Source organism: Maylandia zebra, linkage group LG6, assembly GCF_041146795.1.
Source record: "Maylandia zebra isolate NMK-2024a linkage group LG6, Mzebra_GT3a, whole genome shotgun sequence".
Classification (NCBI taxonomy): domain Eukaryota; kingdom Metazoa; phylum Chordata; class Actinopteri; order Cichliformes; family Cichlidae; genus Maylandia; species Maylandia zebra.
In genome coordinates this window covers 43,834,540-43,851,588 of record NC_135172.1, presented here as the reverse complement: position 1 = coordinate 43,851,588, position 17,049 = coordinate 43,834,540, and the positions used below count along the sequence as shown (strand labels likewise).

The 17,049-nt window shown below is 45.4% G+C and overlaps 2 protein-coding genes across 3 annotated transcripts; both read left to right on the top strand.

Annotated features, from left to right (window-relative positions):
- The first annotated feature begins 2,563 nt into the window (after positions 1-2,563).
- On the top strand, positions 2,564-9,128 carry pmm2 (phosphomannomutase 2). The gene is made up of 8 exons (XM_004538669.3): positions 2,564-2,820; positions 4,925-5,036; positions 5,142-5,218; positions 5,898-5,989; positions 6,758-6,857; positions 7,065-7,140; positions 7,284-7,399; positions 8,501-9,128. The coding sequence occupies exons 1-8, from the start codon at positions 2,746-2,748 to the stop codon at positions 8,603-8,605; spliced, it is 753 nt and encodes a 250-aa protein (XP_004538726.1). The 5' UTR covers positions 2,564-2,745; the 3' UTR covers positions 8,606-9,128.
- A 311-nt stretch (positions 9,129-9,439) lies between these two features.
- On the top strand, positions 9,440-15,636 carry LOC101469958 (E3 ubiquitin-protein ligase TRIM21). 2 transcript variants are annotated; one of them, XM_004538670.5, is made up of 2 exons: positions 9,440-10,837; positions 12,989-15,636. In XM_004538670.5, exons 1-2 carry the CDS (start codon positions 10,751-10,753, stop codon positions 14,588-14,590), a joined length of 1,689 nt encoding a protein of 562 aa, XP_004538727.3. In that variant the 5' UTR covers positions 9,440-10,750; the 3' UTR covers positions 14,591-15,636. The 2 variants fall into 2 exon arrangements, with proteins under 2 accessions (XP_004538727.3, XP_076741543.1); XM_076885428.1 differs by having other exon boundaries at positions 10,747-10,837; positions 13,056-15,636.
- The last annotated feature ends 1,413 nt before the right edge of the window (positions 15,637-17,049 follow it).

Sequence of the window (17,049 nt, the reverse complement as noted above, 5' to 3'; positions counted from 1 at the left end):
CTGCTGATGACGTCGCTTAACCGTTTGTTTTCGAGATGAGAGCGAAAGGAGCCGATCCGCTCCGAGGCTGCAGCTCTTCCGCTTCTAGCAACCAGTGACGAGACGATACAAACAAAACTGCTCATTTGATTTTTAACGGGCGCTGACGGATGTCAACACTCTCCAGAAAACCGACAATAACTTCCGGCTGCAGACTTTAACTGCAAACGTGACGTTTTAATATTCATTAAATATTGGACATCCTGTTTTAAGATGGCTCCCGTTTATGACTGTGCAAGTAGAAATGCAATCTAAGCATAAAACACCTATAATCTATTGTAGAATAAATCTATTATAAAGCAAGAGAGTCAAACATAAGGTCAGGGGCCGAAACCGGCCCCAAGGAGTCCAATCCGGCCCCAAGGAGTCCAATCCGGCCCGGCAAATGTGGGCAAAGATTTATGAAATATATTTTCAGCTTTTCCTGCTCTCATCCAAACTAAAGCAAAGTAATTAAGTACCAGATAAACAATAAAGATTAAAGCTACCAGAACCTTTTGTTTGTATTTTTAACCTTTCGTATTTCTTATTTCTTCTTTATCCTGTAGAAACACAGAGACGTACTGCTGACTCTCCCCTTCTTCTTATATTAGATGGAATCAAATTCAACATCTTTATGTTAACAGAAAAGAGTTTTGCTGGCTCAGTCTAACATAAGAACAAAGTAGGCCGCGTGCAGCAATGAATGTAAGTTCAGTGAAAGAGTATGGAAGCTGTTTGGTATGCAGAGCAATGCAGTGAGGGCAAGACATGCACAGCTGTTTATGTAAAAGCAGGCCTGCTGTAAAAAATCAAAAATCAAACACCAAAATCACATCAGTTTGGTGATGTGCATCTCACATGTGCATTAGAACATATATATATAAATGCAAAGATTTTAAACTTTAAGACTGCAGACTGGCAGTTATCCAAGAGTGAATGAAAAATAAGGGACAAAAATATTAAAAGAGGAGTCAGAAAGGAGGAAATAGTCGCAGTGATCCTCAGACGGAGCACGGAAACCTGAGGCTCTCTCCACCTGAAATGTTCCTCCACGTATAAAGAATTATATGCATCAAGCTTCATTCTGACAGCCACTATGAGGTAGTGCATTTAAATAGATTAATACTTGTAAGGTCTGAAAGTATTTCCCCTCAATGTTTCACCTCCATCACCACTTTGCACAATTCTCCCAAACATCTGGATTTTCTTTTCGAATCATAATCCTGAACGTGTTTCATGCTTTCAGAGGGGATTTCTCACAGTGAGGGGAAACTTTGAGCTCAGAGATAAATCCACAATGAGTCATGAACAGATCATTTAAAACAGTTTCAGCTCTGACCCTCCACAGAGGTGATTAAAGTTCATTTACAGGCTCATTGACTGAGAAGTTGGGGGGTGACCTGTGTGAGCCGGGGGTTCACACCTCACAGTTAATCAGGAGGTCGTCTGTATGTAAAGTTGGGGGGTCGCTGGGAGGCGAATACATGTCAATGAAACACTTCTGAACCACTTTTTCTCCTTTTGTTGTCCTCGTGCGCCCCACCTAACTGCAAACAGCATGCAGGACACGCTTTTAACACCATTACTTCTTTAGTTTTTATTGTAAAAGGCGCCATTTGAGAACGGCCTCCATATTTTATTTAGTAACCCTGCTGTGCTGATTGGCAGACGTTTTTACTTTGAGCTCTTTGAGTTCATTTCCATTATAACTGTGCTTCTTCTTTTCAGTGACTTTCACATGGCTGAGCCTTGATTTCTTATATTGGTTGAACTTTTTCTAATTTATTTGAGATATTTTGTTTTAGGTTCTGTTTAATGATTTAGCTGATGTAACAAATTACCAAACTGACATACATCTAAAGCAAATATCAGGACTGAAAACAGGCCTCAAAGCTCACAGGTAGAAGTGTTGTAATTTTCTGTTTCATTAAAGACTTTGTGTCCCAACATCTGTGTGTTGTGTTGAAGCGATATCAAATGAAGACAAACCCTGTTGCACAACCCTGTGCTCATAATTTACTCATTTTCCTGAGCAGCTGTGCAAAGTTGAACAGGAAAAATGTTCCTGGTCCAACATTAAACTCTAACGTAGCTGAAAAGACACGGGTTTGGTTCATGAGCCAAAAGCACACGATGAAGAGGAGGAAGTGTGGAGACAAGAGAGTCCAAACTAAACTCACTAAACACACAAAGGAATTTTAAATTGTTTTTATTTATCTACAGCTGCAGCCTGTGTTTAATTACAATGATATATGACCCTGTTTAATCCACCTTCACAGACCTGTGCAGATGTCAGGAAATAATGAAGAACACAATGGTTCGCCTTTAAAATCTGCGAGGAAGCTTCACATCTGTCCCAAAGTATTAATGACAGTAAAAACAAGTAATAAGCAAATTGTAAATATAAAATGATTCAATAAAAATACATGAATTAATAAAATAAAATGAACAACATCATTGTAATTTCACAACAGTTTAAAGTTAATTTGTTTAATCTTTTACGCAGATACTGCAAAGTATCAGCAGGTGGCAGCACTGTGCGTCTGTCAGTCTGGTACACACCCAAGAAGAAGAGAAGAACCGTGGTTGTAGTTCTAAGCGGCGAGCAGGTAGTGTAGGGAGAACCGAGCTGCTCTTTACGGAACACCGGCAGAGGAGGCGAGCCCACTCGGAGCAGCGGGGAGGCGGTCAGCGTGTCTGTGTGGGTCCGGGAGCGGAGGGAAGATGAGTGACGCCGGTGTGGACACGAGCACGCTCTGCCTCTTTGACGTTGACGGCACGCTTACGGCCGCGAGACAGGTGGGAAATGTGTGCGTGCTTGTGTATATGTCCGCGCGCGCGAGGGCAAGACCACTGGTGATATAAAACAATCAGTGCACCTGACAAACCTTCAGACAAACATGACTGTACTGTCCGACACTGCGACTTCCGGCTCCACGTTGATATTGTAGTTCTTCCGCAGGCAAAAATGCTCCGCAGAAACTACGTAACAATGGTTCCGCTAAGCGACGTTAGCCAGTATGGGCGGACTGCCAGTGCCAAACATCTTTATAATAATGATATTAATAAAATAATAATCTCTGACAGTGTAACGTTATCGCTGTGGTTACTAAACATAGAAGATATTAGGTGACGCATGTAACGGTAAATTACGTCTTGCTAGCTTTTTGCTATAACAGGAAGTGTCTGACGGAACGTCAATGTGAAACACGAGTTTAGGATTTAGAAAAAAAAAATCATCAAACTATTAGTTACATTTATATCCGTGGTGTGTATAATCACTGTCGTCACCTCCTAAATATAAAACACCCTTCACGTGGCCATTGATTACGTAGGTGACTCAAGCGACGCTCGTGCTAATCGTGTTCCCGGTAGTTTCTGCTAGCATGTCACTAATCCCCGGGTTAAGCGCCCCCTAACGGCCCTGCAAGGTTACGTGTTTGGCCTGTTCTTCCAGCAGAGTCACTCATGTTTAAAATGTTCTTTAGGAGGTGACCCTGACCTCTGACCCATGCAGACTGCTTTAGGTGAAGGTTTAGGTGGAGCAGGGGTCATGACCCCGAGACTCTTGGTTTCAGTGTAGCCCTGCGTGTGTGCACAGCTGTTCAGTTTTACTGCAAAAATTTGTAAAAGGTTGCAAACTTTTCATCCTGTGATTTAAAAAATGTGACGTCATTGAAATGAAAATGCAAAGTAAGACGAACCGAGTAGTGATGAATGGCCAACAGGGTACACTCAGCAGGCACACCTGTTCAAGTGCTTAATAACGCAAATATTTTAATCAACCAATCATGTGTCAGACACTCAGTGAAGTTCAGCCTGAGCATCAGAAAGACGATTTCAGAGACTTTAAAGAGAGCCCTCTCTGTTTACAACAAGCAGTCCAGTGAGCAACAGTTCTCACCTCGCTGATGTCAGAGCAGAGCAGCCAGACTGATTGTATACATGCTGATGAATGCAGACGAACATCTCTGAACAACATGGCGAGCCATGAAGCAGCAGAAGACCGCACCGGGTCCCCCTCCTGTCAGCCACGAACAGGAAACTAATCATTCCTGGTTTGATGTGCATCACATGGTCAGTGTTTGGTGTAAACACCATGAAAGCATGTGTGATGATGTCATAATGATGATGCAAAACATTCAATTAAAAAAGATTAAAGTAAATTAAAACGGGAGCTCGGGCCTAACTGCGAGTGCAGTAAAGGTTGCAGACTTGCTGTTTCAGGAGAACTTGGACTCTTCACTGAAGCTGGAGTTGAATATCAGCAGACGGGTAAACTGCTGATGTCGTCAGATTTCCTTTTTTCTTGCAGAAACGTCGGCGTTTATAACTGTAGTGACAGAGACGTTGATCTCGTCAGTCGAAGGCTTCTCGTGTTTGACTGTGTGCAGCGTTTTTAAATCTTTAATAAACTGATTGTTACTGAAAGTTTCACAACCGCAGCGTTTCACAGCGTTTGTTTCCTGTGTTGCGACACACCTGACCAGTTTGAAATCAATGTTTTTGGGGAAAAGAGGAAGGTTCAGTGAGCCGCTGCTGTGCTTGTGCAGCACACAGAATGGGTAAGCATCACTGCATAAAGAAGAGGGAAGCAGCTGAGCCTGTGCCGGCCGGGAACCCTGGCTGAGTGCAGGGATGTCAAACATAAGGCTCGGGGGCCAGAAGTGGCCCATCAGACTCCAGTTCACCCCGTGGTGGGTTGGAAAATATGAACAAGGGCATAAATATTTGGGCTTAATTAGTTGTGCAGCTTTTCCTGCTGATAGACCCTCCACAGCATCCAGACCACAGCTAGCTCAACAAAAGATGAATAAATGACAGAAGATAAACAAAGCTGCGAGTCGTAGACTCTGTGTCCGTCATGGCGGTAAATGTGGGGCGTGTCACTGTGTGTTTTCAGCGGGTGACCCCGGACATGGCAGAGTTCCTCCAGAAGCTGAGGACTCGGGTTCGGGTCGGCGTCGTCGGAGGGTCCGACCTCAGCAAGATCAAGGAGCAGCTGGGAGACGACGGTGAGACGAACGCCGCTCTGTATCCTGTCTGATACTGTCCCTTTATTTGCACGCAGCTTATACCAGAGAGATGATAACGCTTGTTGGTCTCGGTTCTGTGCGCAGTGATCCAGAAGGTGGACTACGTGTTTGCTGAGAACGGCCTGGTGGCGTATAAGAGCGGACAGTTACACTCTGTGCAGGTGAGACGGCGTTTTACCTTTTTATGTAACTGATCTGGAATCAGCATGTAAAGAAGCAGCTGAGGAGCAAAGTCAGTGACATCATCAGCCTGAGAGGGTGACGGAGACATTTCTAAGGCTGTGGGACTCCAGCGACCCACGCTGAGAGCCTGGGAACCATCGCCGACTCATCCAGGAGGTCACAGAAGAGCCCAGAACAACATCTATTAAGCTCAGCTAGGGTCAGAGGTCACGACTCAACGGTAAGAAAGAGGCGGGGCAAAGATGGGAGAGTCCAAGCAGAAACCACTGCTGACCAAGAAGATCACAAAGTCTCGTCGCACATCTGCCAACAAACATCTGGAGGATAATATTCTGAGGGCTGACGAGACAGAAGCTGAACTTTCTGAAGCTTTGAGTCACGTGTGCATCAGACTAACCACGCAGGAACCAGCAGCTCCGCCTCTGATTGGCTCAAAGGGACAAAATAAAGGTTCTGGAGCGTCCGAGTCAAAGTCTGGACTTAAACCAGACTCAGATGCTTTGATGCTGGAAACCCTCCAGTGAGACAAACAGCAGGTATCAGGTTACACTCAGGACAGGCAGGTGTGGATACCTTTGTTCCCTTAATGAGTGACATCATCATTTATAGTGTGTGTGTGTGTGTGTGTGTGTGTGTGTGTGTGTGTGTGTGTGTCAGTCCATTCAGGCCCACATGGGGGAGGAGCTGCTGCAAGACTTCATAAACTTCTGTCTGAACTACATGGCCAAGATCAAACTGCCCAAGAAAAGGTGACAGCACATCCGTGTGTTGGTTAGCGTGTGTGTAACAGCCTGGCAGGGGGGTGGAGGGCGTGTCGGTCGGAGGGCGTGTTGGTTTGATCCAGCAGACGGGTTTAAACAGTGAAAAGTTTCTTTAACCTCCTCAGACCTGAACTCTTCCACAGCAGCATTTTTAATTTCTCTTTGATATTTGGTCACATTGGGACCTGATAATGGAGTGGATTTATACAGCGCTTCACAATGCCACTATTCATTCACTCTCACATTCACACACTGGTGGAGGCAGCTACAGGTGTAGCCACAGCTGCCCTGGGGCAGACTGACAGAGGCGAGGCTGCCATATCGAATGTAAAAACAAAGAATTACCAGATTTTTTTATTTTTTTTACCTTAAAGAAAAATCAGAGCCACTCATGATGATATTTATTTAAATGTCGATAGAACAGCAGCAGCATAGCGTCCTCGTAAGTGGACATCAGGCCCATGTAGAGCAAGATTGAGTATTTTGGTCTAAATAACCCAAAATGTGACGTCCACATCTGTGGACGCAGGTCCGAGGAGGTTAAAGATCCACGTTATAACACGCCGTTCTTACCTTTGGGGCTGTGGGCGTGGCTCAGCTGTGAGAGTAAACTGTTTAAACTGTAAAAGTGCTCGCCATGAAACCGTGAGGGTTTCAGGTGTGTTACCCGTGAGGTCAAAAGGTCAGAATCACTGCATGTATCAGGACTGTGGCGGTTCTGCGGTGGGCGTCATGTGACTCTGTGTCGTCTCTCAGGGGCACCTTCGTGGAGTTTCGTAACGGGATGCTGAACGTGTCTCCGATCGGACGCAGCTGCACGCAAGAGGAGCGGATCGAGTTCTACGAGCTGGACAAGGTAACGCCCACGTGCTGACCCTAAACCCCGGCTCCACCCGCCTCCTCCACCTGTAATTAACAAAAATGTCTGTTTGTGGTACATTTGGTAGGTTTTGAGCTTGTTCTCATTTAAAATGTACTGACGAGGTAAAAGTCCTGTTTGGTTCTTTCGCTGTGAAGCTGAAGCTGCTGCTGAAATGAAGACGGTGGTGTTTGTTTCCTACAGAAGGAGAAAATCCGAGAGACGTTTGTGTCCGTGTTGCAGGAGGAGTTCAAAGGAAAAGGACTCTCGTTTTCCATCGGTGAGTCTGCTGCAGCCGGCACGCCGCCTCACTGAAGGTGACGCGAGCCTGAAACAAACTGAGGCGGCGTGGCTGTCCTACCTCACTGTGATGCCAATGGCGCCTTCGTTTCCTGCAGCCTGTCGGTCTTTGTGTGTCCGCAGGAGGTCAGATCAGCTTTGACGTGTTTCCTGACGGCTGGGATAAAAGGTACTGCCTCGGCATCGTGGAGAAGGACGACTACTCCACCATCCACTTCTTTGGAGACAAGACCAAACCTGTGAGTACGCAAACTGTGTCACGTGACTCCTCACGGAGGCAGAATATCAGCGGCAGGTAAACGATGGCCGGTCGGGTCAAAGAGTCGTTCCTGGAAACATCTGTTTCATTATTCCTGAAATGCAGCTGGATCCAGCAGCAAGCTGAATACCGCAGCTCCTGTAGTGTCCAGCAGGGGCAGCAGTGAGTCCGTCCCCGTGTTAAACGAACTGTTTACAGCCCGAGACCAAAAAAAGAAATCAGTAGATTCTTTCTGTCATCACAAAGTCTGTGCAGGTGGAGGAAACGACAGGTAGGAAGGTAACAGGTCAGGTTGTCACAGCAACAGAAAGATAATTATTCTGTAAGTAACTTTAAGCAGTGCAGTAACTCTGAGAATGTAATCTTACATCATAAGTACTTGTAATGAGTGGCTTATGACACCTGTCTCCTTATTCTAGCGGGGCTGACTTTAAGTATTTATATGTTTAATAAATAAATACTAATAATACTTATACTGTCATTGCAGGGAGTTAGTTTGTACCCAGAACATCAGTGCAGCATGTCTGTGTGAGCATGTCCACTGTAGAGAGTAAACAGTGTGTTATAGAGCAGGACGCCGTTTACATCGCGGGCCACATTCAGCACACCTGAGTGGGCGGGGCCGCTGAAACGCCCCTGACGGCACAGTCAGGTTACTCCGACTGTGATCCTCCTGTGAGGTCACTCAGAGGAGTTTCCGTCCTTGTTCGTCTTTATTACGCCGCTCTGTGAATGTTCGAGTCTTCATCGGCCCCCAGGCCTTATGTTTAACACCCCTGGTGCAGACAGATGAATCTTCGGTCCTCAGACCGGCCGGCAGGGTCTGAATGTCTCGTTGTTTCATGTTTTTACGGCTCAGGGTGGAACTTGACCTGTTTCAAACATCTGGCATGTTCAGTGGTCACCGTGCAACACTTGCAGCTGTTTGACGCTGTGTTTGAAGGACACACAGATGTGCGACTGTCAACCTGCAGCGAGTTTGGGGCCAAACTTTTCCACCAACCTCGTTTAACGTGCCGCTTCGTTGAGTCGTGAGCTGCAGCACGGCTCATCTTTCTGTGCGTCTCTGTCTTCACGTCAGGGAGGAAACGATTACGAGATCTACTGCGACCCCCGGACCGTCGGCCACGAGGTGTCCAGCCCGGAGGAGACGCGGCGCCTGTGCGAGCAGCTCTTCTTCTCCTGAGCTCAAACGCCTGCCAGCTGTGACTGCGCGTCACCTATAACAACAGACGGGAGGAGGAGCTGATGAACGCTGACGTGACTTTTTGATTGTAGCTGCTTGTTTGGTCGGGGTTGGTGGGTTTGTCTTTCTGTGATCTGTGTGTTTGATTCCACGGGACACGCTGAGCCTCCGCGTACGGAGGACTGTTCGGGGAAGCCCCTCCAGCCTCACGCTGTGGGCGGAGTGAGGAAGTGGGCGGAGCAATGACACACAGCTGTGGTTTACCATCCTCCTGTCTGAGTGTAAATAAAGGTGGGTGACATCACAGCTGTACTGGAACGGTTCGCCACTCTGTTGTCCATCTTTGTTATACAGTCTGTGTTTCCAGGAGTGAAGTAGCAGCTGATCCTGTTACGACGAGGCCGTTTTATGCAACGTGGAAAATCATAGCCATGCTTTAAATAATCATGTGATGTTTCTGTACATGACGACGTTACTGTTAACAGCGAGGGGAATAAAAGGGAGCCGACGCTCTGAAACGCGACTCGTTCTTACGGCGATTTCCCTCCAAAGACCAAAAGAGTTCATCCCAGATGTGATCCAGCAGCTAACGGGAAGGACGTGGATTTGAAAAGGACGAATCATAGAGATTAATCTTCATCCATTCACTTGATTCTCCTTTATTTTGAAAAACCTGTTTTTAAATTTTCAAAATAATATTTTTAACAAAGATTTTTGAGTGATTTGATTTTTTTTTTTAAATGTAAATCCATTTTCCTTTCAGCTTTTAATAGTTCCTTAATTACTTTATTTAGATAATAATTTATAATTGGAATTACTAATGCATATTTTATTGCCCCAATTAATTATTAACTCATGAAATGTTTAGACTTTCTTGGTCCTCCATATTTATTAAACTTGTCTCGTAATTTAACGATTGCATTCGATACATCACCAGAAGCTACATCCATCTTTGATATACAGTCTGTGTTTCTGTGAGCTTGCCTGAAGCTGAAAATGTTTATTTGCATGATTTAATTTTCCAGGATTATAAACACATAAAGGAATAAACTTAGATATTAAATATGGAAGATTCAATATTCAGTTACATTAAATTACTTGGATATTTCCTCATCTACAGAAGTTGAACATCTGTGAACATCTGCATGTTTCCTTCCACCAGCTGTGCTGCATCACTGACATCAGTGATGTTGTGATGGTTCATAAACTTCCTGCTGCAGGACGGTGGCTGCGCTGATGTTCAGTGTTTGAAACGTGGACTGTAAAATGTAATCTGATTACAAATGTGGTAAGAAAAAGGTTTGGCCTTATGCTGACTCCTGATTGGAGGAGAGCTGCGTGCTCCTGCGTTTAAATGATGATGGAAATGAAAATATCAGTTTTCTTGTTTTTCCTGCTGCAGCTTTTTATTGGTCGATCGTCTGTCGTCAATAAAAGGTCATTTTCTGTTAGAGCTTTAAAACCAGACTGAGACACCGCTCTGACCTTTAACCTCTGACCTCCTCCAGCAGTTCACACATTGGGAGAAATCCTAACTTTGCATATTTAATGAAGTAATACAATGTTCTTTTATCATAATTATTTTCTGTGGACCATCAAATTATGTTTAATCCACATCGTTGCTGCAGCATTTTTGAGCCTTCGCAGCTTCATCGCCACAGGAGACAGAAATGCGACGTTTCAGATAGAAGCTCGTGGAGCAGCTGCACGCTCACATCTAAAGATCAGTACAGCCACGAGAAACAGGGCTACCAAAAACCTTCTTCTCATTTAGAGCTGTTTCACATTACTCCCACACGGAGGCGCTGTGGGGCTGGTCTTCCAGGTAGGATCGCTCCTCATGGAGGCTAAACATGCGACGGGGCAAACCAAAGACACCTCTGACCTCCTGCACCCATGAGAGTTAAATAAATCTGTTAAATCGGATGTTTCCTGTTTAAACTTCATGTTTTTGCAGTGAACTCTCAAAGACCAGAGCAGCAGCTTGTTTCTGCTCACCGAGTGAAACCTGTGAAAACTGCTGCTGTCAGACTAAAGAAGGGCCTGCGTCTGAAGCTCGTCTTGTTTCAGGTGTGCAGCTGTGATCAGTGCAAACCTACCAAAGGAAACCTGACAAAAAACAGCAGGAAGTGTTTGTCAGGGCGGATGAAGCTTCTCAGAGTAACGGAAGCTTTAGTTGAAACCATTTCATCTTCAAACACGAGTCTTTGTCAACACCTGACTCAGATACTGGTGAGTGCAGCGGTTTGTAAACTCAATGTTTCAGGTTGGGGATTAAACCAACAGCTTTGTAGAGCGTGCTCTGATTGTAGCTGTCAGACTCATTCAGAGAGGGCAGCTTTGTTCTTGCTGCAGTGAGTAAGATGATGTTCAGGTCTTCAGTGGTGGCACTACACTGACTTTTACATTTGTCAGCTTATCAGGTACAAAATCTGAACACTGGGTTTTCAAAGTATGTTAAAGCTGTGAATGCACCAACCAAATGAAAAAACAGAGTACAAGATACAGACTGAGGTCAAATTTCAAATGAGCAAATAAGAAAATGTCAATTTTCACTCAGTCTGAGACGTAAAAGATAAAAACCTCATATAATTAGTAAAAAGTGAAGATTAAACTGTTTTACCTGAGCTGACGGTATGTTTGCCTGCAACAGTCAAAACACGTGTTTGGTCACATGCCTGTCAAACCAACACACTTTTGAAGCCATTTATGGGATGCATGACAGGAAGTTCACTTCACAGATCACGACAAGGTGCCTATATCATGGTCATGTGATAATACAGAGAAAACCCAATTTGGCAACAGTGGGAAGGAAATACTCACTTTTAACCGCGGGTTAGGGTTGAGGGGAGGAAGTGAGCACCAAGACACACTGTGGGAGAGCCAGAGATGAATAATAACTGAAATGCAGAGTGGCATATAAACCACAGGCCCCCCGGCAGCCTACGTCTATTGCAGCATAACTAAGGGAGGATTCAGGGTCACCTGGTCCAGCCCTAACTATATGCTTTAGCAAAAAGGAAAGTTTGAAGCCTAATCTTGAAAGTAGAGATAGTGTCTGTCTCCTGAATCCAAACTGGAAGCTGGTTCCACAGAAGAGGGGCCTGAAAACTGAAGGCTCTCCCTCCCATTCTACTTTTAAATACTCTAGGAACAACAAGTAGGCCTGCAGAGCGAGAGCGAAGTGCTCTAATAGGCTGATATGGTACTACAAGGTCATTAAGATAAGATGGGGCCTGATTATTTAAGACCTTGTATGTGAGGAGCAGGATTTTGAATTTGGCGAATGCCTGAACCACCACAGCTCTCTGCTTTTCATGTGGAGAAGTAGCGAGTAACCAGCCCCCCTTTGGAGAAAGCTCATTTCTGTAGTTTGTGTCTACAGTCGTTGTCTTTCAGTTGCTGCCCAGAGTTCTTGACTATGGGAGAGGCTGAAGACTATGAGACGGTCTCAAAGCACCCCCAGCCTCTGAGGGATGTCGCTGTATGTCGTCTCCAATTCCACAGTTGTAGACTAGATGGACAAACTCTCACACACTTGAACTGAGGATGATATCTGCATTGTTCCTTGTGTGTCTGAGGTTAAACTATAAATGCACAAACTCTACTTTCCAGTACGCTAGCCTCCCAAGGAGGCTAAGGAGTGTGATCCCTCTGTAGTTGAAGGACACTGTCCGATCCCCCTTCTTAAAGAACAACCATCACAGTCTGCCAATCCAGAGGCACCACCCCACATCTCCACTGAAAGTATCATAGTGTGTCAACAATGACACGCCTACAACATCCAGGCCCTTCAGGAGCTTGGGGCGATCCTCATCCAGCCCAGGAGCCTGGCCTCCAAAGAGTTGTTTCACTGCGCCGGTGACCTCACCCTCCGAGATGGTTGAGTAATTCCCAGCCCCTGCCTCATAGAGGATCAATCAGTGGCATTCGGGAGGTCCTCAAAGTATGTCTTCGACCACCTGTTGAAGAGTTAGGGTTAGGACCCCACCTTGGGCTTTCCCCTCCGGAGTCGCCTGATGGTTTGCCAGAATTACTATGAGGCAGACCGAAAGTCTTTTCATTGGCCTGAATGGATTTAACAGGGAACCAGTGAAGAGAAGCCAACATGGCAGAGCCTGGTTCTGCCTCTGCCTGTTAAAAGGGAGTTTTTCCTTCCCACTGTCACCAAGTGCTTGTTTGTAGGGGGTCACCTTTTGATTTCTCTGAATCACTGCAGGCTCGTTACAGTATACAGCTGCTGTTGCTATATGAATAAAAGTGAATTTAAAATTGAAGTGAATATCTGGAGGTCACTGCTTGAACTTATGGTTGTTGTCACACTTTCATATTTCTAAACAACAATTATTTGCTTACAATATTAACTTTGACTTCTGTTCTCAGACTGCAGACATGTCTGCTGCCACCAATCTGCTGTCTGACGATGAGCTTCTGTGCCCCATCTGTCCAGATGTGTTCACTGATCCGGTCACCACACCTTGTGGACACAACTTCTGCAAAAAGTGCATCACTCAGCACTGGGATATTAATTTTCCATGTCAGTGTACAGTATGTAAAAAGGCGTTTCCCAATAGACCTCAGCTGAGGGTGAACACTTTGCTGTCTGAGATGGTTGCTCAGAGACGTGAAGCTCAGCAGAAAGCAGAAGTTCCCTGTGACGTCTGCACTGGAACCAGACTGAAGGCCCTGAAGTCCTGCCTGGTGTGTCTGACCTCCTACTGTCAGACTCACCTGGAGCCTCATCTGACAGCTACAAGTCTGAAAAGACATCAGCTGATTGAGCCTGTGGAGAACCTGGAAAGCAGGATGTGTAGGAAGCACGATAAACATCTGGAGCTGTTCTGTAAGACCGACCAGACATGTGTCTGCATGCTCTGCTCTGTTTTAGATCACAAGGCTCATGAAGTTGTTCCTCTGAGAGAAGAATACGAAGGAAAGAAGGCAGAGCTGGAGAAGACAGAGGCTGAGATTCAGCAGATGATCCAGAAGAGACGACTGAAGATTCAGGAGATCAAAGAGTCGGTGAAGATGAGGAAAGATGTTGCAGACAGACAGAAAGCAGAAGGTGTTCAGGTCCTCACGGCTCTGATGGAGTCTGTTGAGAGACGCCTGAAGGAGCTCATAAAGGAGATCGAAGACAAACAGGAAACTACAGAGAAACAGGCTGAAGGTCTCATCAAAGATCTGGAACAGGAAATCTCTGAGCTGATGGAGAGAAGCTCTGAGGTGGAGCAGCTCTCACGCTCTGAAGACCACCTCCACCTCCTCCAGAGCTTCTCCTCCCTGAAAGCTGCTCCACCCACCAAGGACTGGACAGAGGTCAGAGTCCGTCCACCATCATATGAGGGGACCGTGGGGAGAGCTGTGGAGACACTCAGGAAAGACATGAAGAAGCTGTTTGAGGCTGCAGAGCTGAAGAGGGTCCAGCAGGATGCAGTGGACGTGACTCTGGATCCTGATACAGCAAATCCTTATCTCATCCTGTCTGACGATGGAAAACAAGTGAATCATGGTGATGTGAGGAAGAAACTTCCGGACAACCCAGAGAGATTTTCTCAGTGTGTTTGTGTTTTAGCAGAGCAGAGTTTCTCTTCAGGCAGATTTTACTTTGAGGTTCAGGTTAAAGGAAAGACTGACTGGGACTTAGGAGTGTCCACAGAGTCGATCAACAGGAAGGGAAACATCAGACTGATTCCTCAGAACGGTCTCTGGACTGTTTGTCTGAGAAATGGAAGTGAGTACAGTGCTTGTGCCGCCCCTCCGGTCCGTCTCTGTCTCCGGTCTGGTCCTGAGAAGGTGGGGGTGTTTGTGGACTATGAGGAGGGTCTGGTCTCCTTCTATGACGTAGATGCTGCAGCTCTGATCTACTCGTTCACTGGCTGCTCCTTCACAGAGAAGCTCTTCCCGTACTTTTGTCCTTGTACTAGTGATGATGGTAAAAACTCTGCACCTCTGCTGATCACTGCTGTCGATCACACGAACTAGAAATCTGGTCTGATCCTGTGTGAGGAACATTTTCACTGGTGACTCTGTGGTTTTGCTCATGTTTATTTTCAGATTCTGACTGATTGGTTTTTGTTATTAAGTGTACTCACACTCACAGCCTCGTGCTGATTTTAATTCTTAAAACTATGTGAATTAGTTTTTTTTTTTATTTTGAAGGAAACTTCAATTTTACCTGAATTCAAAGGGAATATTTGGGTACTCCAGATTCCTCCCACAGTCCACAGTGGGATTAACGATGATTCTGAAATTCACATAAGTGTCTGTGGACCTGTACAGGGGGTATCTCGTCTTGGATAGGGTCCAGCCCCGCTGAAACCCTGGTAAGGATAAGCAGAGGTCACTGTAGACTCGTGGTTGTTGTCACACTTTGATATTTCTGAACAATCCAGACTTAACAGTTATTTAATTATAATTTTAACTTTGCAGGCTTTTATTCTCAGACTGCAGATATGTCTCATCCTGTGCTCCATCTAATAATAATAATACATTTTATTTATCAAAGTGCCTTTAAAAACAGTCAAGGACACTGTACACAAGCAATAACAGGAACAAACATAATAAGGATAAAACGTTGAGCAAATAAATAAAATAAATTAAAGTAGCAGGATGGACAAATGTATGTGGAATAGGCTAATGTGAAAAGGTGAGTTTTGAGTCTGGACTTAAAAAGAGGGAGGGAAGTGATGTTTCTTATCTCAGGAGGAAGGGATGATGGGGGCCCCACGGTGGCTAGCTGGGGGAAGGGACGGAAAGAGAAAGAGAGGAGGAGGATGTGAGACACGGAGAAGGGATGGTGAGCTGAACCAGGTCAGAGAGGTATGAAGGCGAGAGATGATGGGTAGCCTTGAATGTGTATCTTGAAATTGATGCGGTATTTAACTGGAAGCCAGTGAAGCTGCTGCAGAGCAGGAGTGATGTGGTGCATAGAAGGAGTCCTGGTGATGATACGAGCAGCAGAGTTCTGGACACGCTGAAGCTGATGGATAGATTTTTGACTAAGATCAAAAAGAAGAGAGTTGCAGTAATCGATCCGGAGAGTGGCCAGGCTAAGAATGGCCGCGGCATGTGGGGAGAGAAAAGGACGATTAATGTTATGGAGTTGGAAATATGCAGACCAAGAGATGTTATTGATGTGTGGGTTAAAAGATAGAGTAGCATCGCGCATGACACCCAGACTTTTCACTCATGGGGAAAAGCTATTAGTTCTGGATCGTGTTTGTTTAGTGCCGACCAGGAGGAGCTCAGATTTGTTACTATTGAGTTTGAGAAAATTGGAAGAGAACCATGAATTTAGTTCGGCTAATCAGAGGGTGAGGGAGGACGGGGGAGAGCAGAATCAGGTTTAGTGGACAGATAAAGCTGGGTGTCATCAGCATAGCAGTGAAACTGGATATTGTATTTACAAAAAATGTGTGCAAGCGGAAGAAGATAATGAAAAGAAGGGGCCCCAGGACAGATCCCTGGGGCACGCCTGCAACCAGAGGAAAGGGCTGAGAAGTATCATTGGTTATTTTTATTAGTGCGGTTTCAGTGCTATGGGAGGGACGAAAACCAGACTGGAACTGTTCATACAGATCATCATTAGTTAAGTATGAGTGGATAGTGTGGCCACTATCTTTTCAAGAATCTGAATATGTTCACTGATGCGGGTTGTGCTGTATTAATAAAACTGAATTATCATGCTTACAGAAATGTCTCATTTAATTATGTACCTGACAAAGGAGAGCTGGTCCCAGATTGGACCCATGTGGGACACCCTAAAAAACAGATACAAATAAAAAGTAACTGACAGAGGCTCTGCTGGCGATTATGACAGAAACTATGACAACCATGTATGAGATCATCCCCCCAGCACCTCAGCGTGGCTAACAAAATGTGAATCGCTACCTTATCATGGTGGAGGGGTTTGTGTGTCCCAGGGATCCCAGGGGCTGTTGCCTGGAGGCTTTTGCCCCCTGGTAGGGTCTCCCATGGCAAATTGGTCCTGGGTGAGGGACCAGACAAAGAGCGATTCAGAAGACCATTATGAGAATATCACCGAGGGAACACTTTACCCTGCCCGAGGAGCCAGGCCCGGGGAGGGTGCCCGAAAGCAAGCATCTGGTGGCCGGGCCTTGGCACAGCCCAAAAAGGGGGCATGGGCCCAGTGTGCTTCAGCTTCACTCAAGGTTGAAGCAAAGGCTGACTGAGCAGCCGATCAACAGCTCTGTGTGTGTCTGGACTCTGTCCACAGCAGCCAAACATGTTTCTGTTGTAAATTTATCCCAATCAGAATACTTTATTAATCCCTTAGGAAATGATGTGGTCACAGTCACTCCAAGACAATAAGATCAGTAACAGACTGAACTACATAAAAAAACCATTTATTACAAAGTTTACAAAATACGAAAAATAGCTCTACAATTCTGGATTATTACAGCGATTAAATATATATATGA